The 25,000-nt window shown below is 43.0% G+C and overlaps 3 protein-coding genes across 4 annotated transcripts in view; 1 reads left to right on the top strand and 2 right to left on the bottom strand.

The window, feature by feature from the left end:
* LOC125046592 (riboflavin kinase-like) overlaps window positions 1-4,456 on the top strand; it is a 14,399-nt gene extending 9,943 nt beyond the window's left edge. The window contains exons 3-4 of one of the 2 annotated variants that reach the window (XM_047644403.1): window positions 664-766; window positions 2,113-4,456. In XM_047644403.1, coding sequence (XP_047500359.1) covers window positions 664-766; window positions 2,113-2,330 — 321 coding nt within the window. In that variant the 3' untranslated portion in view covers window positions 2,331-4,456. Of the gene's footprint in view, window positions 1-645; window positions 767-2,112 lie in introns of both variants that reach the window. The other variant, XM_047644402.1, reaches the window with a different exon arrangement.
* Window positions 4,457-13,974: 9,518 nt separating this feature from the next.
* Window positions 13,975-18,800, bottom strand: LOC125046476. Its single transcript, XM_047644255.1, has 4 exons — window positions 18,147-18,800; window positions 17,955-18,064; window positions 14,480-17,832; window positions 13,975-14,357 (listed from the first exon to the last, which is right to left on the bottom strand). The coding sequence occupies exons 1-4, from the start codon at window positions 18,798-18,800 to the stop codon at window positions 13,975-13,977; spliced, it is 4,500 nt and encodes a 1,499-aa protein (XP_047500211.1).
* Window positions 18,801-24,844: 6,044 nt separating this feature from the next.
* LOC125046847 (glycerol-3-phosphate acyltransferase 3-like) overlaps window positions 24,845-25,000 on the bottom strand; it is a 16,414-nt gene continuing 16,258 nt past the window's right edge. The window contains exon 9 of the mRNA XM_047644839.1: window positions 24,845-25,000. This exon is cut by the window's right edge and continues 585 nt beyond it. The gene's annotated coding sequence lies outside the window, so the exon portion shown is untranslated.

Here is a 25,000-nt window from a genome sequence, read left to right as displayed (position 1 = left end):
GTTCATTATTTTTTGTGTGGATGTGTTGCAAATGAATCATTTTTAATTGATAAGGGGGAGTTGTGTTTGTTTTTTTATAGTTTATTTTTTTGTTCTATTTCTTACATATGTAATGCTCTGTTATTTTTTTCATGTATATTTTATTGTAGTAAATTTATAAGTTCAAACAGATTAAAGTAATAAGTAAATAAAGAATTTAAAGGTATGCAACTTAATCACCTTGTTATATTCTTCTGAAATAGGACTGATATGTGTAGTTCTGTACTCTTATTCCATCATCTTGTTTGCATGGATTGTTGAGAATTATAATCTACAGTATCTTTAGGCTGGTGTCTCTGTGCTTTCATAATGAGTACAGCATGACCATGTACTAATTATTGGATGTGGCCTTTTGGCTTTCTTATTTCAAGTTAGTTTGATACATTTTTTCAAAACCAAAACTTGGTGAAAGAACTGTTTTGCACAATGCATGGAACTAGGCTTTTTAGCTTAATTATTAAACTACTTATATGCAAGCAGTAAGCATGCAGTGCACCACTAATGGTCTTCCCTCCCTGTCTTTTTTTCTTTTTTTTTCCCCCCTGCTTATTTTAGTTACTAACATTTACCTCTGTGTGTGTATGCACTTGGGTGCACACATCAAAGGAGATTTACATCTTCCAGGAAACGCACATCATGCACGTCTTCGAGAACGACTTCTATGGATCTGAGCTGAAAGTGGTCATGCTGGGATATATTCGCCCAGAGGAAAATTATAATTCTCTCGGTAAGCATCATTGGTTTGGTTAGCACTCGTGTGTCATGACTGTGAATATGTAACAATTTTTATTGCATATGTGGAATTTAATATCAACATTGTTATTTTGCCAGAGCTATTGTATTTAGTAGTTATCAAGGAGTAATTTTCCATATTTCACACATAGTTTTGCTTAATTGTTTTTTTCCTCTTTTATGGAATGGGGGACATGAATACCCACTTTTATTTGTCATTTTGTTTCCATCCTCTCGTTTTCTCCAAATGATTTGTCACAGCAAGTACATGCGTTGAAGAACCACCGAGTCACAAGACCTGGTAGGGGTAGGATTTATGCCGTGACTCAGACCGTTTTCCTGAGCTTTGTCACTTGTAGGCTGTAAAAGGAGAGATTAATGCCAGGAGCAGAATAGTAAGTGTGTGACTCCACAGAGGTTAAAGGGATGATGTAGGAGCAGTTGACCAGGTTTTTTGCTTTGTTTTTCCGGATTTCCTTTTCTTAATTTCTGCCTTCATTTCTATTGGTTCTATCTTTCATCTTTTGTTTTTCTCTGTAGCTATATTTATTCTTTTCTCTGCATCCTCTGGACTTTTTCTTGCTATGATTCCATTATCTCCCACTATCCCTACCATCCCATCCTATAAACAGACATGCATTCTCTCTCTCTCTCTCTCTCTCTCTCTCTCTCTCTCTCTCTCTCTCTCTCTCTCTCTCTCTCTCTCTCTCTCTCTCTCTCTCTCTCTCTCTCTCCCTCTCTCTCCCTCTCTCTCCCTTTCTCTCCCTCTCTCTCCCTCTCTCTCCCTCTCTCTCCCTTTCTCTCCCTCTCTCTCCCTCTCTCTCCCTCTCTCTCCCTCTCTCTCCCTCTCTCTCCCTCTCTCTCCCTCTCTCTCCCTCTCTCTCCCTCTCTCTCCCTCTCTCTCTCTCTCTCTCTCTCTCTCTCTCTCTCTCTCTCTCTCTCTCTCTCTCTCTCTCTCTCTCTCTCTCTCTCTCTCTCTCTCTCTCTCTCTCTCTCTCTCTCTCCCTCTCCCTCTCTCTCCCTCTCCCCCTTCTTTCTCTCTCCTCTCTCTCTCTCTCTCACTCACATCCTCTACCCCCCCATCCCTACCCCACACTATCTGTCTCCTCCCCCCTCCCTTATTCATTTATTCATTCCAATGCCACTTCTTTTCACTTATCTCTCTCTCTCTCTCTCTCTCTCTCTCTCTCTCTCTCTCTCTCTCTCTCTCTCTCTCTCTCTCTCTCTCTCTCTCTCTCTCTCTCTCTCTCTCTCTCTCTCTCTCCTCCTTTTCTTCTTTCTCCTCCTCCTCCTCCTCCTCTTCTTTCTATACTACATGATGGATTTCTTTTTTCATTGCAGATGAACTAATAAAAGCAATCAAAAATGACATAGCTGAAGCAGACAGACAGCTCTCTCTTCCAGAACATTTAGTGTACAAGGACCATGCCTTCTTCACAGGGAAGCCAGTCCCACAAACTAATGGATCTATAAGTAATGGAATTATTGCCAATGGAAAAGTGAATGGACATGGAGAGACAGAAAATCAAGTCAATGGCAATTGCAATCACACTGGCTGAAAATCTCATAATGTGTCTGTAATGTGGAAAGGCCTCATTCAAGAGTGTATTTTCTGGGCCAAAATGCCAACTTCCCGAGCCATGCCAAATTTAAGTCTTGACTTGCTATTAGGGTTTGGTTTATTGTATGCTTCATTTTAAATTTACTGGAGTACATATTGACTATATAAAGTTAAGTATTTCAAGTTGCATATTTAAGAATTTAAAAGGTTTGTGTTTTTGAATATTTTTACGTTGTGGAGTAGTTTGGTCTTTAAGCTCAAAACCACTTGATCTGATTGATGTATTATGAAGGAATATGAAAGGAGTGTTGATAAAAGGAGATATTTGATCACCTTTGTATTCTATCTTGTTACTTTCATTCTTTGCTTTGTGCAAGTTTTCATTTATAATTAATTTTGCTTATTTATTGATTTTAAGTTTGAAAATAATTTTGAATAATAGTTTAAATATTATATTATCGTGACATTAACAGTATTATTATTTTACTGAAAGGGAATATAGCAGCTTGATTGTTTGTTTACTTTGTCTTCTTTTCTTATTATTTATTATTTCTTTTGAGCTTTATGAAGACTTACCATTCTGAAGTCTTCTAATTTTTCTGTGATTAGTCTGGCCCAGAATCAGAGCACAGTAGTAATAGCATTAAGAAGTATATGTTTTGATATGGTAAAGTATTTAATGTAAAGTTCAATATTTAAGAAGTGATAATAACAGTTATAATGCATATGTGATAACCTAGAGAGGTAATTATGCACACTACTCTTGGGTGGGCTTTGATATCAGTTGTTCATTAAACTCACTTGCACTTAACAGTCAGCTTTTGGAATTTATTTATCATATTTGAATATATTTTTTTCCCAAATTCATTGTGTGGTGATAACCAGGAAAAATCAGGTGGCTCCATTGAGTGAAGAGTCAGTGGTATTATTGTTTTATACACAGAGTTGCATTCAGCCAGCAGTCTCAACCAAAGGTACTTTTTTTTAGGAAAGTGAATTTCTATTAATGAGAGTAATTTCAAATGAGTATGTTGAGTTTGACTGACTGTGTCTGGCCTCCCAACTGTTATTTGTTTTTGAAATACAGTTATTAGTATGTACTGTTGGTCCTTTAGGTAATCTGACTGTGTGTAATATACTTCTGTCCTTGAAAAGTTCATGACATTTGATTCATCATTCCAGAAGAAATGTTTTATGATACGATTTGACTCTTGGTTGTTTTTTATTCGTTTTTCTTTTGATATTGAACTTGTTTATGAAGTTAACCGTTAGCAATCCAGTTAATTTAAGAGTAATACTAAATTACTGGATTTCAGTGAGTTTGTGCTGACAGTGGTAGTAGCTGATTATCCTCTATTTCCTTGGTTCTTTGCACATGATCATATAATCATACATAACCCATATGTAGTCTCTCTGTAACCATTTTAGCCTGGATTGTAGCATATCCGTTATGAAAGGTTTTATCATTCAGCCAAGTGTAAACTTTAGCAGGCATATGGTAGGCATGTTTCATTACAAAGTACTGATATCAATTGGATACTTTAAGGGAGTTACTTGCTTAGTATGCATGACATAAAATGTTGATGGTATATTATACCAGCATTATTATTTTCAAGACAGTGTACATGAGATGGTGAAGTACTTTGGTTTGTGTATAGTATAGTTTAGCAAGGTATGTCCACAGTTTGTATAGTGAGAAAAGATTTAGGAACACCCTTCTAAAGTAAAGGATGTTTTTTTTTAATGCAGGAAGTGATTGGTTTTTCTTGCAAGATGTTTTTATGTGTTTTTCATTTGTTAATTAGTTTTTTAATGTTCTTTTACCACTGTGGAAGCACATTTATGGAAAAGACATCTATTGGTTTCATAAAACCTGAAAACATAATATATATGTACATATATATTAACAAACTTGATGTGCAATTTGGAATTAAGTGCAATCAACATTTACTTAGTCAACATTTATGTATCATATCACAGCTGTTGGCATCCATTATTAGAAGCCTTGACGTTGTTATTGAATATGGGTGATGCTCTCAACTATATATTAAGGGCTGTGTAACCACCCTGTATACTGAAAACTGTAGTTGTTTTATAGTAAAGGATTAAATATTTTATTACAGACCTTGTTTTTCAGTTGAATAAAACCTACAAAAGATACTCTGCAAAAGTTAGCGTTAGTGTTAGTGGTACTAATTTAGTTACATGTTTTGATGGACTAAGTCATATTCTATATTCCACAAAAAAGGGTTTTATTTATTTATCATTTTCATTGTACAAATGCAGTGCCACAGAAATACTGTATTTATTTTACATGATTTCTTATTAGGCTTATTTATACTGAGCTAGCCTCCCTGGATCTAATTTCTCTGGTTTACCGAACCCTGACTGTCCTTTGATCATGGCTTTGACCACTGCTACTACACACTTATCCTTAACACATGCATTCAACTTGACCCATTCTGTACCATCTACCCAGGTTATAACTCAGCCTTCAAAAGATACCCCATCCTCTCTGTTAATATCCTCCACCCCATCTCCTCTTGCACAGTCTCCTTCATTTTCTACCTCCTCCTCTCTAATTACAATTCTATCCTGATTGACCTCACTGGTAAACCTATTCCTGCCCAGCCTCGCTCCTCCATTAATACTTGTACCGAAACTGTTTCCATCTCCCTGGCTGATTCCCCTGTTTAGACAAGGATTGGTCAGACTGTGAAGAGGACCTACTTGCCTGCCTCACTGATGAAGATGTAGTATTAGTATAATGCTACACTATTCCCCTAGATATCGTCGGAAGTCCTACATCAATAATGCCAAGATTACTTTCCATAGACATGACCTTCCCCATGAGGTCTATGTTGGCAGACAGTTCTGCCTTGTCCAACCATATTGACCCCATGTTGACTCCTTCCTCCTCAGTGTCAAAAATGTTGGTGATTTGGCTGCCCATCCAATCACTGCCACTCTATAGCCTAATTCCCGTTGTGCCCAACCTGGTCATGGCCATTCAAACTGCCCAACACAATTGCATACATGTGCCAAATGTGGTGGCTCCCATAATGTATTTTATAGGAACTGCCCTAACTACAAGTTTGAGTCTGAGGTAGCAGACCAAACAGGAAGACACAATGTTGGTTTTTAAATCACTCCCGACTCCAGTGCTGTCCTTCTCTTCTCTCCCCTCTTCCCAAGCTGTCTCTACATCTTCCCCAGCATCTCTTCCTCCACTCCTCATCTCCCAGTCAAATTCTTTCACCATTTTAAATCCAGGCACTCCAATCTCCAACATTCCCCTGGTGAGTGCCCTTCCTCTTCGTTTTACCTGTCCAAACATTCCACCCCATCTTCTACCACAACTCCTGCACCTACATCTCCTCAAATGTTTATCTTTTCTTCCCCTCCTCATTAGAAAACCTTTGTTTCCCAGATCTCTCCATCCAACTCCCCTCCAGAACCCCCCCCCCCCCCCCTAATTGTTGTCCTGGGGGTTTAGGAGAGGGAGACAGGGGACCAATGTAGGGGATCACTTCTACCTTGGACCTCAGCCCTCGCCTCAACAAATTTTGCATGATCTTTTCTTCGCCACCTTTCCTTTTCCTTTTCTTCTTCATCCCCATCTGTCCACTTACCCCCCCAATCCTTTGCCCGTTGTTGTCGTGGGGGGGCTTAGGAGACGGAGACTGAGACCCAACCTTGGGACTCAGCCATCGACTCAACTAATTTTGCATGGTCTTTTTTCCCACTCATACTTTTCGTTTCAGTTTCTTCACCAATCCCTTCTACTATCCACCTCCTAAGGTGTGAGAGCCGTGCTGAAAGGATGAAAGACTGACTATGTCAGTCCTGAACGGCCTGAGGGAACCATGGGCACGGTATTCCCCTGCCATACCTGGCCCTTACCCCTCAAGGGGACCCTGAGGGGTGGACTGTTTTTTCCCCAACATACTCCAGGCTTATCATGGCTTATCAGTCTCACAGACTATGATGCAACATATGTACAATGCTACTCCATTCCTCCCAGAGGAAATCTTAAGAAATCCATTAACATTGCCAAAATTACTTTCCGTAGACATGACCTTCCCTTTAATGTTTACATAGGTGGGGAATCCCTACCTGTCCGACCATATCAACCTCCTCGTCAGTGCCAAAATTGATGGCGTTTAGGACACCCAGCCAAACACTGTCATTCCACAGCCAGATGCCCGCTATGTGCCCAACCTGGCCATACTCGATCAAACTGCTCTGCACAATCACGCACATGTGCAAACTGTTGCGGCCCCCATAATGTATTTTATAGAGGCTGCCCCACCTACAAATTTGAGTCTGAGGTAGCAACTCTCAGATTCAGACTTGGACTCACTCTACGTGAAGCCAGACAGGAAGCACGTCGACGAGGCTTTTCTCTTACCCCCTACTCTAGTAATGTCGCTCACTCTGCCAATTCCCCTACCTCCCAAGCTCCTACACCCTCTCCTAAACCCAACCCCCCTCCATCTAACTTCCCTTCTTCTACCTCCTACCTTCCCCAGTCAAATTCTTTTGCCATCCTAAACCCAGACACTCCAATCTCTACCCAATCAAATTCTTCTGCCATCCTAAATCCAGACACCCTAATCTCTACTACAGCCCCAACACCTTCCCCTCTCCCTCCCCGCACTACCCGCAGACACCAGACTTCTCTTCCTCCCCTCACAAGAAAACCTTTATCTCACAGAACTCCCCAACCAACTCCACTACAGAAACTCTGGAAGATATCCAGAACTACATAATAGAATCCCAAACTGATACTCATCCACCTTTAAATTCTACAATTCCTGCTCCCTCCACACTCAAAGTGACTGCCGATATCCATCCTCCTCCTACTCATATTCTCCCTACACCCAATCCTCCTACCTCATCCCAAGAAAACACCTTATGTCAAACCTCCCTTTCAAACCACTGTCCCTTGTACAGTTATTCGTATCTTTCTTCGCAGCTGGATCACAGTGATTTCAGTCTACTTCTCCCTTTCCCACCTCATTAACTTTGTTGCTTTTGAAAACCTAATTTCCCAACTTCAATCACTTTTCCTCATAGTAGGTGATTTTAACTGCCGCCACATTCTTTGGGGTGATTCTATCAGCAACACCCGTGTCCGAGCTCTAGAGCGCTTCCTCTCCACAGCTAATCTTATTATTCTAAATACAGATCGCCCCACACACTTTGATACACGCACACGCAGTCTTTTTCATGCATTGACCTTTCTCTATGCTCCCCTTTTCTTCATTTAGATTTCCACTGGTCAGTTCTAGACCACTTTCCCTATAGTGACCACTTTCCAGTTCTCCTTTCTCCAACTTCATATGTACCACTTCCCAACTCCCCACGCTGGTGCTTTGATAGAGCTGACTGGCATACTTTCACTTCACTCCCTCGAACCTCAAGACCTTATACCTCCAAATGTGTTCCATGGTGGAATTCTGATTGCACTAAAGCACTCCGTGTAAAACGTGCATCCTGGAACAGTTACCGCTACAAACGAGGTACCCATCATCAATTATCAGCTCTTATCTCCTTTAAAAGAGCATCTGCCTGTTTTCGTCGTATAATCCGAAATAGTAAAACAAATAGCTGGCGAAATTATGTTTCCTCAATTACATCCTCTACATCTATCTCAAATGTTTGGCACCAGATCCATAAACTATCAGGCAAACATCCCCCCCATCCAGCCCCCGTCCTCCATATTCGAGATACCCTCATCTCTGATCCTCCCGAAGTCACTAATGAACTGGGTGATTATTTCAGCCAGGTCAGTAGTGGCTCTCACCTTTCTCCACACTTCTCTTCTATTAAAATCATTAGGGAACGTACCCCCATTATCTTCACCCTATCCTCTGCTGAGTCCTAGAATGCTCCCTTTTCTTCCTCTGAACTCAGTGCTGCCCTAAAATCGTACCGCAACACTCATGAAGGCCCTGACAGTATCCCTACCGTATGCTCCGACAACTCCCATCTTCCTCATTATCCTTCCTATTAACTACTTGCAACCACATATGGACATCAGGAAATGTTCCTTCTCATTGGCGAGAAGCTCTTATCCTCCCTTTCCTGAAACCCAATAAATCGGGTAACCTACCTCAAGGATATTGTTCCATCGCAATAACTAGCTGCTTGTGAAAACTACTAGAGCGAATGGTTAACTTCCGCTTTATGTGGTATCTTGAATTCCACAATCTTATCTCTCCTTCCCAGTTTGGTTTTCGCCGTGCCCGAAGCACAGCTGACCCCCTTGCTCATTTTGAGACATATATTACATCCGCATTTGCACGCCATGAATCCGTACTAGCTATGTTTTTTTACCTATAAAAAGCATATGATACGACATGGAGGTACCATATTCTCCAACAATTGTCCTCTCTAGGCATACGTGGAAACATGGGTGTCTTCATAAAGTCTTTCCTCTCCCAACGCACTTTCCAGGTCAAAATTGCCTCTGCCACATCATCTTTCTTTCCTCAAATTGAAGGTGTCCCACAAGGCAGTGTGCTTAGTACCACCATATTCCTTCTTGCTGTAAATGATATTGCCTCAGCTCTACCACCAGGAGCCCGGTCATCACTATATGTTGATGATTTAACCATCTATGCCTCTGGCACATCCATACCAAATCTCTACCAATTTCTTCAATCTGCAATATCATCAGTTTCCTCCTGGGCCACAAACCATGGCTTCCGCTTTTCTACCTCCAAATCTTTCTCCATTTTTTTCTCTCGCACACGTGTAGGTCCTCTACCTTCCCTCTTCTTATATGACACTCCACTTCAACACCATTCCTCTGGTAAATTCTTAGGCGTCATTTTTGACTCCAAACTATCCTGGCGAGACCATATTCTTTACATCAAAGAAAAAGCTCGTCGCCGTCTCCGAATTTTACAAACCCTATCCCATTTATCCTGGGGCTCAGATCGAAAAACTCTCCTTCATCTTCATGTCACCTTAATCCTCTCCACTCTAGATTATGGATGCCATATCTACTCCTCTGCCTCAACTTCTCTCCTTGCTCATCTTGATACAATCCACCACTGTGGTCTTCGCTTAGCCCTAGGTGCCTTCCGCTCCTCTCCAGTTAAGAGCCTGTACACTGAATCAGGCATACCATCTCTCTCTCGACGCCGTGCCCTTCTCTCTCTCCGATGTTATGCTCGATTCCACCAACTTCCCCTCACTAAACTAACTATCCCACGATCCCTACTTCCTACCTTTGCTTCTTCTCCACGTTTACCTACTCCTTTCTCCACTCGCATGGATACCCTCCTCTCCCATTCCCCTTTTCCCCATCTCCGACCCCTCCCGTTCTCTGTCCATTCAGTCCCTCCATGGCTTATACCTTGCCCCCATATTTGCTCCTCTGTCTACCCTGACCCACCAAAATCAAATATTCCTCCTACTGTCCTTCTCACCCATTTCCTTGATCATGCCTCCACTCTTTCTTCCAGTATTCCTGTCTACACTGACGGCTCCAAAACCACCTCCTGTGTTGGTTTTGCAGTTATCTTCCCAACTCGTACTTTCAAATACCCCCTCCCTCCTGAATCCAGTGTTCTTACTACAGAACTGTATGCACTCCTTATTGCCTTAAAACACATATACTCACTACCCTCTTCCTCTTATACAATTTTTACTGACTCCCGTAACTCAATAACCCTCATAAAGTCAATACACACGACCAACCCCCTTGTTTGTAAGATCCAGAACTGGTTGTTCTACCTGTCCACACATCATAAAACAATCAAATTTTGCTGGGTACCCAGCCATGTTGGAATCCCCGGCAATGAATAGGCAGATACTCTAGCACGCTACGTTGCTATGTCCACATCAAACCAACCACGTTTCTCACATATCCCAGCCACGGATTATTACCCACACTTTAAGACCGTCTTATATAATCGATGGCAATCTTTTTGGTCAAGTCTCCACACTAATAAATTACATACTGTAAAACTGTCAATCTCCTCCTGGTCAGCTCCATTCCATCGGAACAGACGTTGGGAGACGGCCCTGGCCCGCTTACGCATTGGCCACACCCGTCTAACACACTCCTATCTAATGTCACAATCCGATCCACCCCCTATGTCCCTTATGTAATGTTCCTCTTTCAGTCCCACATATTCTATTGTCATGCCAACGTTTTGAAGCAGCCTGTACCTACTTTCTCCCACCTATCCTCCCTACATAGACATTCCAACTTATCAGACATCCTTACAGAATCTCACACTTTCTGCTTTGACAACCTGTTTTCCTTCCTCAAACGCATATATATCCTTCACTTGATCTAATCCTTTACATTACCTCTTCCGACCCTAACCCATTCACTCACCAATCCCTTAACCCAGCTTTAACAACTAATCACTAACCCAAACACCCTTCACTAACATTAACTATAGTGCTACATGACCTTAGATGTCTAGCACATTTATTTTGCCTTTAACCATTAACCATTCTGTCCACTTCCTCATGACGAGTCTGAGAAGTAGGCCGACTCCTCTTCCCATTTATTTCAGGCCCACCGTGGCCAACAATTAAGATTTTTTTTTACCTTCATTAGGGACATTAAGGCTCCTGACCACTGATACTATCACCCCCTTCTCAATGTTTACGGTTAACTCTGTTCACTCTGAATCATCAACCCAGGTCATTACTCATCCTTCAGAATACACTCCTTCGTCTCTCCCAACACCCTCTATTTCCTACTGCACAGTCTTCTTCATTATCTACCCCCACCCCTTTAATACTACTATCTATCATTATTGCCATCCTCCCAACAGTACTACCTCTCTCCATGCAACCCCAACTTCCTTCCGCCCACGTCCTTCTACTGCTTCCACTTCTTCAAATCTTGAGTACCCTTTTGGCCCAGCCAAGTGGGATGAATTCTTTGTGATCCCCCTACAGCCCCGTACTCTGATAATATCTTTCTCTTCCAACAATATCTCCAAAACGAGTTGGCAAAGTTTCCTTTCGCAGTTGTTCCGATCGTTCACACCTTGTCACAGTTACGGAAATGTCCCAAGCTCATGCACTATCTACCCTGACTGACTTCACTGGCAAGCCTATTCCTGTCCAACCTCACTCCCTTAATATTTGTACCGGAACTGTGTGTGCCAACTGTGGTGGCCATCATAATGTATTTTACAGGAGCTGCCCTGACTACAAGCTCGAATCTGAGGTAGCAGTTCTCAGATTCAAATGATGTCTCAATCTACATGAGGCCAAACAAGAAGCATGCCGACAAGGTTTTTCTCTTTCTACTTACTCCAGAAGTGTACTTCATCTGCTCCCCTCCCATCTTCCCAAGCTGTCTCAGCATCTCCCACAGTATCTCTACTCCCTCTCTCTCCCACATTGCCAAATTATTTTTCCAGTCTAAATCCAGATACTCCAAACTCTGCCACTTCCCTGGTGCCTACCCCTCCTTCTTACTCTTATCTGTCACATCAGACATCTAAACGTTCCACTACATCTTCTTCAACCACATAATTTCCTAGAACCACCTTTCCCTCTGCTCCTCGGACATCTATTCCCTTTTCTCCTCCACATAAGAAAACCTTTGTTTCTCAGACCTCCCACCCCTCCAGAAACTCTTGGAGGCATCCAAAACTTCCTAACATGACCTAAAAGAATGCTCCACTCCCTCATCCACCCTCTAATCCCTCTATTCCTATTCTGTCTACATTCAAAGTATTTGCCTCCTCAAGTTCCCCTTATCCCTCTTCCTCTCACTCACTCAAAAAACACCCCATCCTCTCCTCCTCCATGTACATCACCATTCTTTCTTCCCGATTATCCTTACCGATCCTACGTAGATGCTCACTTGACTACCTTATGTCACAACAAGGTCCTTCTCCGTCTCCCTTATGTCACAACAATATCCTTCTCCGCTTCCCTTACGTCACAACAATGTCCTTCTCCGGATCCCTCCCCTCTTGACATTCTCCCCGATACTTCAACACCTTCCCCTGTTCCTTTATCTAATCCTCCGGATTCTTCCCCTACTTCTACAACTATCATTTCGTACCGTATTACCCACTGATTTGTTTTATAACAACTCTTTTGTATTTTTCTCCATACAGTGTATGGGGACTCTTCATTTGATCTGATCGCCCTATACGTTTAACCCCATCTCCTTTTACAAATCCCCACCGTATTCCATTTGTTCCCCCTCAATGCCCTTCTCACTATCATTATAGCCTACAGCGTTCTACAACCTTTGACATCTAACACATCTTATCCTAATCGTTAACTCATTTCTACCCTTTTGCCACAATAGTTTACCATAGTGCTATATGACCTTTGATGTCTAGCATATTTATTTCTTCTAACCATTAACCTCCAGAAACTTTTGAGGATATCCGAGACTTCCAAGAAAACACTCCTCATCCACCCTCCAGGCTTTCTACTCCCATTCCGTCTAGATTCAAGGTGACTGCCGACATCAATCCTCCTCCTCAGATTCCCCCTACCTCTTTCCCCCCACTCCCTCCAAATACACCCCATCCTCTCCTTCTCCGCCTACACCAACCCCAATTCCTTCCCCAATATCCCCTCCACCCCCTCCTGGATCCCTTTTGTCACACCTTCCTCTGGTCCCCTACTTTATTCCCCGGGTTCTCCTCCGGCACCCATTTCTACCCTTAATGGCTCCTCTACAATGGAATATTCAAGGTTTTCGTTCTCACATACCAAACCTTCGTCACCTCCTATCTTCCTATAGCCCATCCAATGTCTGTCTCCAAGAGACTTTCCAAGAGACTTTCCAAGTCCAGTATCGATTCTCGGTTATCATCATCTCGGTTATCATCTATGTTATACCTTATAAGCGCCAATTCATGCGCTCAGATTATTCGTGTTAACTCAAGGTGACTGATACCACTGCGTAGAACTCGCTCCACGATTTATTGGATTGCGGTCAAACCTGTAATCAATACATAATCAATACGATACCAATCATAATCAATACAATAATAATACAATAATAATCAGATTTACTGTTACAATTCGACTTAGATTCACTAACGAGATTATATCAGTACTTATAATATTATAACTATAGAAAGAATACATTTACTGGTTGCTAAGAATATCACTATATCCTACTGCTTAAGGTAAACAACAACATATACGAACACTAGTCTATATCTATACATAAATGTGTAAGATACATACGCATAGTGGGAACAGTCAAGGCCTTTAACAGAAGTCTTCAGATCGGTCTTTAGGTACGTGTTGTCGAGCCAGTATTCACTCTCAAACTGCTCTATAAACCTGTGATGGCCCTCTTTCGTGAAACAACCTTCCTTCCATATATACGTCAACACTAGGGACAAGGCCTAATTCAGCACATATACAAACGGAGGAGCACGGCTATGGCATTATCCTTATCGCAACCCATGAGGAAAACGTCAACCAAGTCCTCGAGGGGATGATATACATGTGATGCTGATGCCAGCAGCTACGCCATGCCGATGGTGATGGCAGTGGCTACAGAGGTTAAACATGTGATGCTGATTCCAGCAGCTACGCCATGCCGGTGTTGATAACAGCGGCTACACTCCCCCCTTTGTTTGTGCACGGGGTGTCACAAGCAAACCTATTGAGGACAGCTAAGTGGTAGATCTACCTAAATCCCGGGCAGAATCGATATCCATTTCCAAAAGGCATAGCTTCACGATGGGCCGGATTAGATCTCCAGAGCTAGTATGCAGACGAACCTTTCTGACTAAGCCATCGGGCCCTGGGAATACCTGGATAACTCTTCCCAGACGCCACCGGTTCCTTGGGAGATGGGGATCAGTAATGAGGACTACATCACCATTGCACAGGTTGCGGGAGGGCTCAATCTTACGCTGCCGCATCCGAAGAGAGTGGAGATATTCTGTTCTCCAACGCTTCCAGAATCTATCTGCCAACGCCTGTGCATGAATCCATCGTCTACGAAGAATTTCACCTTGGGAAACGTCATCTATAGGTAAACGGAAGTCCTTTCCTAGCCGAAGTATATGATCTGGCGTAAGAGCCTCAGGCTCAGAGGCGTCACCCGGTGCAGAAGTTAGTGGGCGACTTCACAGAACAATGTGTGCAACCTGCTATCATCAATCTTTTGTATACCAATAATAGAGGCTAAGACTTTCCTTATAGACCGAATTTGCCGTTCCCATACACCACCCATGTGGGAGGCCATGGGCGGGTGGAAAACCCACTCGATGTCTCTTCTGTGTAACGCGTTGCATATCTTATCATCTTTAACCCAGCTGCGTGTCTTTGCTTGTATGTCTTTGTTGGCTCTTTGAAAGTTAGATCCTCTGTCAGAGAAGATCTTTTTGGGGGTGCCCCGCCTTGCCATGAATCGCATGAGAGCGTTGAGGAATTCATCTGTATCAAGGGAATGCAGTAATTCAAGGTGTACAGCCCTCGAACTGAGGCAAGTAAAAACGCATCCAAAACGCTTCACGGTTCTTCTCATATACGTCAAGTTAAAGGGCCCAAAACAGTCTACTCCAGTGTGGGTGAAAGGTGGACTATCAGCTGATATTCTTTCCAAAGGCAATTCACCCTGTCGCTGTGTGAGGGGTTTGCTATTAACCCGGCGACAAGTGAAGCAGTTCCTCAGGACGCGATCGATTAAGGGTCGCCCTGCCACTATCCAATAATGTCTCCTCAAGTTGGCCAAGGTATGTTCCCTACCCGAGTGTCTTGCTACAAATATATGTATGTCCTGGACAATTAAGTTTGTTACGGGGTGATTTTTAGGAAGGAGGATGGGCTTTTCACTACATTCACTATGTTCATCCAGACGGCGACCTCCAACTCGGATTACACCATGGTCATCAAGCATTGGCTCTAGCCGGTAGAGTTTGCTTTTCTTAGTAAGTTTTCCATTACGAAGTGTCTCAATATCATCCCCAAAACAAACCCTTTGTACATACTTGATGATTGCTGTTCGTGCTGACTGTAGTTCTGTTACTTTAAGTTGGGATTTTTCCAGCCTAGGGCGACCTTCCATTATCCATGTTGAGAGGTGATGGAAATAGGCTACTGCTCTTTGTAGAGCGTACCAGGATGAATACCAAACTAGGAGTTTATCGAACCCATTTGGTTCTTTCCCCTTTAGCATCATGACTGTGCTCTCCCTCTTTACTTCTGGATCTTCACCTAGGTCATCATTGTCACATGGTACAGGTGGCCAGGAGTCCTCAGGTAGGTCTAAAAAGCTGGGGCCATTTTTCCACCTTCCACTCATTAACAGTCTTTGAGCAGACAGTCCTCTGCTGGCATCATCAGCTGGGTTGTCCTCAGAGTTCACATGACGCCACTGCTGTGGTGATGATATTCTGTGAATGATTCCCAACCTGTTGGCCACAAAGGTGTGGAAACGTCTTGAAGTGTTTCTGATGTATTGCAAAACAATCATGCTATCTGTCCAAAAAACAGAATTCCTGATCTCCAGAGAGATTTCCTTTCGTATCTTGGCCTCAGCTCCAGCTGCCAGAACCGCAGCACACAATTCTAATCGGGGTATGGAGGTAGTTTTGATGGGCGCTAGTCTGGAGCGTGCCATGACAAAACTGCATTGAGTGAGTCCACTGTCATCTTGCAGCCTCACGTAAGTCACCACTGCATAAGCTTTAGCTGAAGCATCACAGAAGTGATGGAGCTGTGCGTTTATGAGCCGTCCAAATCGGAGAGGAAGTAGGCAACGGTTCATGTAGAACTCCTTTATATCTTCAAGTTCCGTTAGCCACGAGGTCCATCTTTTAACATTTTCCTCTGAGAGTTGTTTATCCCATCCTTCTTTCCTGCGTACTTTGTCTTGAAAAATCATCTTAGCCCTAACAGTAAAGGGAGTTATAAATCCCAATGGGTCAAACACAGAGCTCATGGTGCTCAGGATGCCTCTTTTGGTTAGAGGTTTGTCTGGAGGAGTTGCCGATATTTTCAAATTGTCATCTTCTAGGTTCCATAGCACCCCTAATGCTCTGTCCATAGGCAATTCGTCTTTCGTCAGATCAATATTCTTAACGCCGGGACTTCTTTCTTGCTGTGGGACTCCAGTCACCACTCTCTTAGAATTGGACATCCATTTTGTTAAATGAAAACCTCCGTTCTTCAAGGCTTCTTGTAATTCCTGAATATAGAGTTTGGCCTCATCCTCTGAGTCAGTAGACAACAGAAGGTCATCAACATAGAAACATCGTTTGGCGTTATTGGACCTCGTCCCGCCTTCCTCCAAAGTTTTAAGAAGTGCAAAGGCAGCACATGCGGGGCTCCACACTCCCCCGAAAAGATGTCTGGTCATCCGGTATGGGATAGGTGGTCTTGCAAAGTCACCTTGTGGCCACCAAAGAAATCTTAAGACATCACGATCCTTTGGATCTACCAAAACTTGATGGAACATGGCTTCAATATCTGCAGACAGTGCCACCCTCCCTTCCCTGAAACGAATGAGGATTCCTATAAGATCGTTTATCATATCAGGTCCCTGCATAATTTGATTATTTAGAGTAACCCCATTGAACTTAGCGGCACAATCAAATACAATACGTGTCTTCTCAGGCTTATTTGGGTTAAACACTGGATGATGCGGGAGATACCACATTTTTCCATGATGAGCTCCCCTGTCTAGAACCTTTTCAGCATATCCCTTTCTTACCAATTCCTCCATCTCTTTGACATAACGTCTCATAAGTTCTTTATCACGCATCAACCTGGCCTTCAGTCCTCCTAATCTTCTGAGAACCATTGATAAGTTGTCTGGCATGGAAAGATCCCTTTCCCTGAAGGGTATCGGAAATTGGTGATGGTTTCCGACTCTGTTCCCTTCTCTTTTCCACATAGTTATAACTTGTTCGTCTTCCACTGACAGTCCTCTCTTATCTGGGTCTTCACCCTCATCTATTTCCCAGAATCGCTTCATTGCCTTTTCCAACAAAGGGCATTGAGGTTCATTCCTTGGTACTTCTTCCACAAAAACGCCAAAATTTACAGCCTCCCCTTTGGTCATGTCTAGCGGACCGTTTATAGACCAACCTAACTTCGTCCTGATTGCAAATGGCTCCCCATTTTGTCCTCTCCGGACTTCAATAGGTGTCAGTGCTTGGGGAGAATCCTGTCCGATCAGCAACTCTACTGATAGATATTTCACCTGTCTGTGTATATGTGCCAAGTCTTTCAAATGCATCCATTTAGCTGTCTTGTCTGGGTCTGCTTTGGTCCCCATTAGACTGTCAGGCAGGGAGTCCATAACAATAACCTCCGTCAGCCTTAAGGGAGTTGTCTTCTTTCCATATAAGCTTGTGACCATTAGCTCAACACATGTTGACTCTTGTTGATCCTTGTCTAAAAGGGTGGTAATTATTGTGGTTTGCCTCTTTTCTCTTAGCCTTAGTCGCTCTACAACTTTCCTTGAGCAGAATGAGCGGGTACTGCCTGAATCCAGTAAAGCACAAGTTGTAATTCTTGCCCTTTTATAGGTTTCTTCAGACGTCAGAACAACCGGTACTATTGGCAGTGCTATCCCTTTTTCCTTGCCTGTGGTATGGGCCACCCAGATTTTTCGTGATAGTCAATCATTGTTCTGTTCTACCTTTGAGACCTCAGTTCTTCTATACTGTCCAAGAGTTTCAGGTCCTCTACGAACCCAGTTGTCCCTTGAGGCTTCATGAAGCCACCTGGAGTGACGTCCATTGCAGTTGCCTACCCCACAAGGCCGCGCTCTGCAATCTTTAGCCATATGGCTCTCCTTCAGACAAACAAAGCATTTTCCCTGTACCCTTACTATCTTTCTGCGATGCTCCACAGGCAATAGCTTGAACACCTCACACAAGGGAAGCATATGATTCTCTCCACATAAACGACACCTGTCAGTAACACCTCTCCCCCCACTAAACCTTGTGGATGGTTCACTTTGTGTAATAAGAGACACTTCACGAGAGTATGGTTTGTTTGGGTACTTATGATCGCGCTTCATTCCAGAAGTGGATGTAGCCTCCCTCCGAGTCTCCTGTGTTCCAGTGTACAGTCTTTGGGTCTCTGAGTTGTAAGTTTCATTAAGGACAAGTTCATTTTCAACTCTCTTGGTCTCTCTTTCCAGAAACCTCAGGACATCCTTTATATGCTTAGTGTGTCCACCCCCTTTTCCTGTCCAATACGCATTCCAACGGTTTTTCATGGCATCATCCAACCTCAATACAATGTCTCTGATTGTTGGCTGATTGTCAATCTCAATCAGTTTGTCCAAGTTTTCCGCAAATGAAATGAATGACGTCAGTTGACCACACATTATGGAGAGTGCCCGGTAATCATTCTCTCTTATTTTGGGTCCTCTAATTAACTTCTCCCGCGACTGATTCATGTACGTATTTTCATCACCAAATCTTTTGTCTAGTATTTTCAGTGCTACTTTCAGACCCCTTTCTGCTGGCAGTGCCATGCAATGAGATATAAGCTTTTGGATCTCCCAGTCACAACTGGTGTATAACTGGTTTCATTTGTGCATGGCGGGCGCCGATGTGTCAAGAAAAAATTCTTGAAACTGTCTCCTGAACGCCCAATAATTCTCAATACTGCCAATCTTAAGCGTTGGGAGCTTTGCTTGCATCATCCGCACGGTTTCAATCAGTGCTCTATTGCTTCCCTCCCAGCCTGCGTTGTGGTTTATCCGCTTTCCCTTTCCACTTGCTCTTGAGTCTCGCACCGCATTGTCACGGCTCTGCCCTCCTTTCCTCTTCTTCAAGCTGTTTGCTCTTCGTTCTGCTCGTCCCTGTCTTAATTTACTACCCATAACCACATAATTGGCTTTTTTCACTTTCCTCACGTCCTTTTTCGTACCACAATGCCTTTTCGAACCTCCGCGGCCTGTCTTGAACAGGGAATTGCGTTTTCTTATGATCCCAGCATTAATTTTCTTATTAATGTCCTTTTTTTCATCACTCGAGTACCCATTGTAAGCGCCCTTCTTCATTTTACGCTTGGTCGTGCGTCCAGGTATTATTTCCTCACAAAGTGAGGACCCTTTAATTTCCTCACCACATGAGGACCCGTTATTTTCCTCATCACATGAGGACCCGTCATTTTCCTCACCACATGAGGACCCGTTATTTTCCTCATCACATGAGGACCCGTTATTTTCCTCATCACATGAGGACCCGTTATTTTCCTCATCACATGAGGACCCGTTATTTTCCTCACCACATGAGGACCCGTCATTTTCCTCACCACATGAGGACCCGTCATTTTCCTCACCACATGAGGACCCGTTATTTTCCTCATAACATGAGGTCCCGTTATTTTCCTCATAACATGAGGACCCGTTATTTTCCTCATAACATGAGGACCCGTTATTTTCCTCATAGCATGAGGACCCGTTTCCTTCCTTGTGTGTTGAACGAGCCCTTTTGCATCCTCCCTGGACCTCCTTGTGGTTATGTGTTCCCTTACGCTTCCCTTTTCCGTGGTTGGCTCCCATTTTTTCTTTTCTCACTGCCCTCATAGTAGAGCTGCGCCCAATCACTTCAGACCGATTGCCTCGCTCAGAGATACCTCGAGATTTCATATATTCGTCCACGATCCTTATTATCAATTGACTGAAGCCATCGCTCTCTCCAGGGTACATACCTTGCATGGGCGGCCGTTTACCTGGCGGTTCATTTGATTCGTTTGACTCCTTTGCAGCTTGCTGTTCATAACCGGGGACATCCTCACCCGCTGGTGAAATGGCATTTTCAGATGTCTCCAAACTTCCTTCTGGCTCGCAAGTATCAGCCAGGTCGCCCGGAAGTGCAGCACTTATTTTATCTCCCATTTTCTCAGTTTCTGAGCGGGGACTCTCTACGACGGGCGTTCCGTCTCGAGACATCATTAAATGGATCACCACACCTATAAACGAGGGGATATTATCGCTTGTGTTAGTCGAGCACACTTTCCCTTTAATTTAAAACATAAGTAAGCTAGCACCTTCATATACGAGCTACGGTCACTAATCACCTCGTCGTTCTATTTGCAATACTATCCTTCACTTATTCACTTCTTTCTCTATAAATAGTCTTTCCCAAAAAAAAATAATAATAAAAAAAAAAATAAACAAAAAACAACAACAACAACAAAAAAAAACACCTTATTTCTTACACAAAGTCGTGACCAGATGTCGACATTTACCACTAATAACCTTCACTTTACTCGCTAAAATACGGTTTATCACTTTACTCGCTAAAATACGGTTTATCACATCCGTAGACTTTCACCGCCACTCGTTCTTCAGTCTGTCTCTTCTGTCCACGGCAACGTCGGTCTTCCCCCGACCCGTCGCTCCCACCGCGCTGGGGATGATCCTTCCGTACCAATAGCTACTATTTCCGCGTATGCGTTTGACTATAAGCGCCAATTCATGCGCTCAGATTATTCGTGTTAACTCAAGGTGACTGATACCACTGCGTAGAACTCGCTCCACGATTTATTGGATTGCGGTCAAACCTGTAATCAATACATAATCAATACGATACCAATCATAATCAATACAATAATAATACAATAATAATCAGATTTACTGTTACAATTCGACTTAGATTCACTAACGAGATTATATCAGTACTTATAATATTATAACTATAGAAAGAATACATTTACTGGTTGCTAAGAATATCACTATATCCTACTGCTTAAGGTAAACAACAACATATACGAACACTAGTCTATATCTATGCATAAATGTGTAAGATACATACGCATAGTGGGAACAGTCAAGGCCTTTAACAGAAGTCTTCAGATCGGTCTTTAGGTACGTGTTGTCGAGCCAGTATTCACTCTCAAACTGCTCTATAAACCTGTGATGGCCCTCTTTCGTGAAACAACCTTCCTTCCATATATACGTCAACACTAGGGACAAGGCCTAATTCAGCACATATACAAACGGAGGAGCACGGCTATGGCATTATCCTTATCGCAACCCATGAGGAAAACGTCAACCAAGTCCTCGAGGGGATGATATACATGTGATGCTGATGCCAGCAGCTACGCCATGCCGATGGTGATGGCAGTGGCTACAGAGGTTAAACATGTGATGCTGATTCCAGCAGCTACGCCATGCCGGTGTTGATAACAGCGGCTACATACCTCCCTTTCAAACCACTCACCTTGCACAATCTTTTGCATCTTTCTCCTCCGCTAGTTCACACGTGTTTTGGTTTAATTTTCCCTCCTTTCTGAAATACAGCCGTGCCACAACACACATGTAGGCCCTGACGGTATACGTTCCTGTATGCTGCGACGTTTCCCACCTACCTCCTTGTCCTTCCTACTGACAGTTTTTAACAATATTTGGACAACTGGAGACTTTCCTCCTCACTGGCTTGAAGCGCTTACCCTACCTTTCCTTAAACCTAATGAATTCGGCACCCTCTCTTAAGACTACCGGCCCATTGCATTGACTAGCTGTTTATGTAAAGTGCTAGAAAGAATGGTAAACCTACACTTAATGTGATACCTTGAATCCCACAGCCTTCTCTCTTCTTCTCAATTTGTATTCCATCATCTTTGAAGCACAGCTAACCCACTTGCACATTTTGAAAATTACATCACATCTGCCTTTGCACACCATAACTCGCTCTTAGCCTTTTTCTTCGACCTGGAAAAAACATATGATATTATATGGCGATACCACGTTCTTCAGCAGCTTTTATCCCATGGCATACGTGCGTATCCATAGAGACTCCTTTTCAATCGTACTTTCCGAGTTAAATTTACCTCTTTAACTTCATCATCTTTTCCAAAGTTTGAAGGTGTTCCACAAGGCAGTGTACCAAGCACCACATTATTCCTTCTGGCCGTGAACGGCTTAGTTTTGGTACTACCACCATGTATCCAAGCAATCTTGTATGTAGATGACTTTACTTTCCATGCCTTCTCTCCGTCAACTTATCCAGTCTGCAATATCTTTAAACTCTTCTTGGGCCACTGACTATGGCTTTCACTTTTCTACCTCCAAATCCTTTTTTTTTTTCCCCCGATCGCGAATAGGTCCCGAACTTCCACTCTCTTTATACGATATATCACTCCACTTCCGTTCCTCAGGCAAATTCCATGGTGTTATTTTTTACTCCAAACTTTCCTGGCGAGACCGCCACCTCCGACTCATACAGATTCTCCCATATATCCTGGGACTCTCCTCCTTTTTCATGCCCTGTCCCTCTCCACTCTTGACTATGATTGCCATATCTACTCTCCTGACACTACCTCTCTTCTTACCCACCTTGAAGCTATCCATCACTGCGGTCTGCATTTAACCCTAGGCGCCTTCCGCTCCTCTCCAGTTGAGAGCCTCTACGTCGAATCAGGCCTACCTTCCCTCTTTCGACGCCGTACCCTTCTCTTTCTCCGGAGCTATGTCCGTTTTCCTCAGTTTGCCCTCTCAACTAATTGTCTCTCAATCCCTTCTTCCTGCCTTTACCTCCGCGCATACCTACTCCTGTATCTGCCGCATGGATGCTCATCTCTCCCATTCACCTTTTTCTCATCTCCAGTTCCTTCCTTTTTCTGCCCAATAATACCTGCCTTGGCAGGTATTATTGGGCAGAAAAAGTCAGACAACCCCCCATTCTGTCCTTCTCACTTATTTCTCAGCCATACCTCTACTCACTCCTCCACTACTCACATTTATACAGATGGTTCCAAATCCTTCTCTGGTGCTGGTTTCGCTGTAATCTTTCCTATCCTATACTTTCAACTTTCCACTTCCACCTGAATCCAGCGTCCTTACAATAGAATTATACGCGATCCTCTTCGCATTAAAACCCACGTATCCCTTCCCTCCTTCATTCTTCACAATTTTTACCAACTCCAAAAACCCCTACAGTCTGTACAGCCCATCAATCCCTTTGCAAAACCCAGGACCAACTGTTCCCTATCCACGCGACACAAATTCAGGTTTGCTGGAAACCCAACCACATTGGGATCCCGGCATTGACAGGCACGCCTTGTCCACATCCCATCAACTCAGATTTTCATATATGCCAACCATTGAACATAATCCTCACTTCAGCGCTGGCGCTCTTTCTAGTCTAGATTTTCCTCCAATAAACTACATATCATAAAACCTTCTATATCCCCTTGGTCAAATTCATATCATCAGAACAGACGCTGGGAAACGGCACTTGCTCGCTTACGCATTGGGCACACTCGCCTCACACATTCCTATCTCATGTCACAATCTGAGCCACCTCTGTGTTCCTCATGCAATGTTCCTCTTCCAGTCCCATGCATCCTATTACCCTGACCCCGCTTTACAGCAACCTCGTCCTCGTACCCACCCCTCCTCCTTCTCACTCTACCTGTCGCACCAGACAATCTAAACGTTCCACCCCTTCTTCTCCTACCTCAATCTCTCCTATACCCTCCTCTCCCTCCGTTATATTTTCCCTCACTTATTCAGTTCCCGGACCCCCAACCTGTTGAACATCGTCTCGGAATCCCCTACTCTTTTCTTGGATAACTTGTTCTCCTTACTCAGACGCATAAATATCATCCATTTGATCTAACCGGCCTCCTCCCTTAACTCCTTTTCCCTTTAAAAATCCTTATCTTACGCTGTACCACATCAGTTCCTCCTCTCTACCCATTTCACTACCGTCCTAACCTATAGTGTTGTCCAACCTTTTACGTCTTTTACACTTTACACTCATCACTAGTTCATTATTACTCTTTCCGCCACAATACCTTATCATTGTGCTTGATGTTTGTCACATTTATTTGTTTTAAGTATTCACCAGTAATCATTTACTGAATGACAATTCGTATTAACAATGTAGCAAATGATAATTGATGTAGCAAATGATAATTGATGTCCCTACCAAAACGTTTAATTTCATGCTCTCTTCTTTACCTCTACAACTTCCTCACCCTCTTACTCTTTATCAACATCATTATCACCTCTCTTCCTTTCCCTCTCTCTCTCTCTCTCTCTCTCTCTCTCTCTCTTTCTCTCTTTCTCTCTTTCTCTCTTTCTCTCTTTCTCTCTTTCTCTCTTTCTCTCTTTCTCTCTTTCTCTCTTTCTCTCTCTCTCTCTCTCTCTCTCTCTCTCTCTCTCTCTCTCTCTCTTTCTCTCTTTCTCTCTTTCTCTCTTTCTCTCTTTCTCTCTCTCTCTCTCTCTCTCTCTCTCTCTCTCTCTCTCTCTCTCTCTCTCTCTCTCTCTCTCTCTCTCTCTCTCTCTCTTTTTCTCTCCCATTCTGTATCCCTCATAGATAGATGGTAGATGTATAGATAGATTGATTTATTGCTTGATTGATAGATTGATAGATAGACAGATAGATAGATTGATTGATAGACTGACTGACTGATATATAGATAGACACTGATAGATAGATATCTAGATAGATTGATAGATGATTTGTTGAGTGATTGATATAGATGTAGATAGACATCGAATGATAGATAGACAGAGGCAGAAATGTGGCACTGCGTATAACGAATATGTGGAAAACAAACTAACATTATGGTATTTATTGATAAACTTACAACATACATTATACATTTTTTTCCTTTTCCACACAACAGACGCTATTGTTCTACATGACCCATCATGCTCAATATATAGCACCAACAGTGAGTATCTTGCGGTAAAGCATTTGAAAGAAAAACACT

The sequence above is a fragment of the Penaeus chinensis genome, chromosome 39, assembly GCF_019202785.1.
Source record: "Penaeus chinensis breed Huanghai No. 1 chromosome 39, ASM1920278v2, whole genome shotgun sequence".
NCBI lineage: Eukaryota > Metazoa > Arthropoda > Malacostraca > Decapoda > Penaeidae > Penaeus > Penaeus chinensis.
The sequence above is the reverse complement of the archived record's forward strand: the minus strand, read 5'-3'. Positions and strand labels throughout refer to the sequence as shown.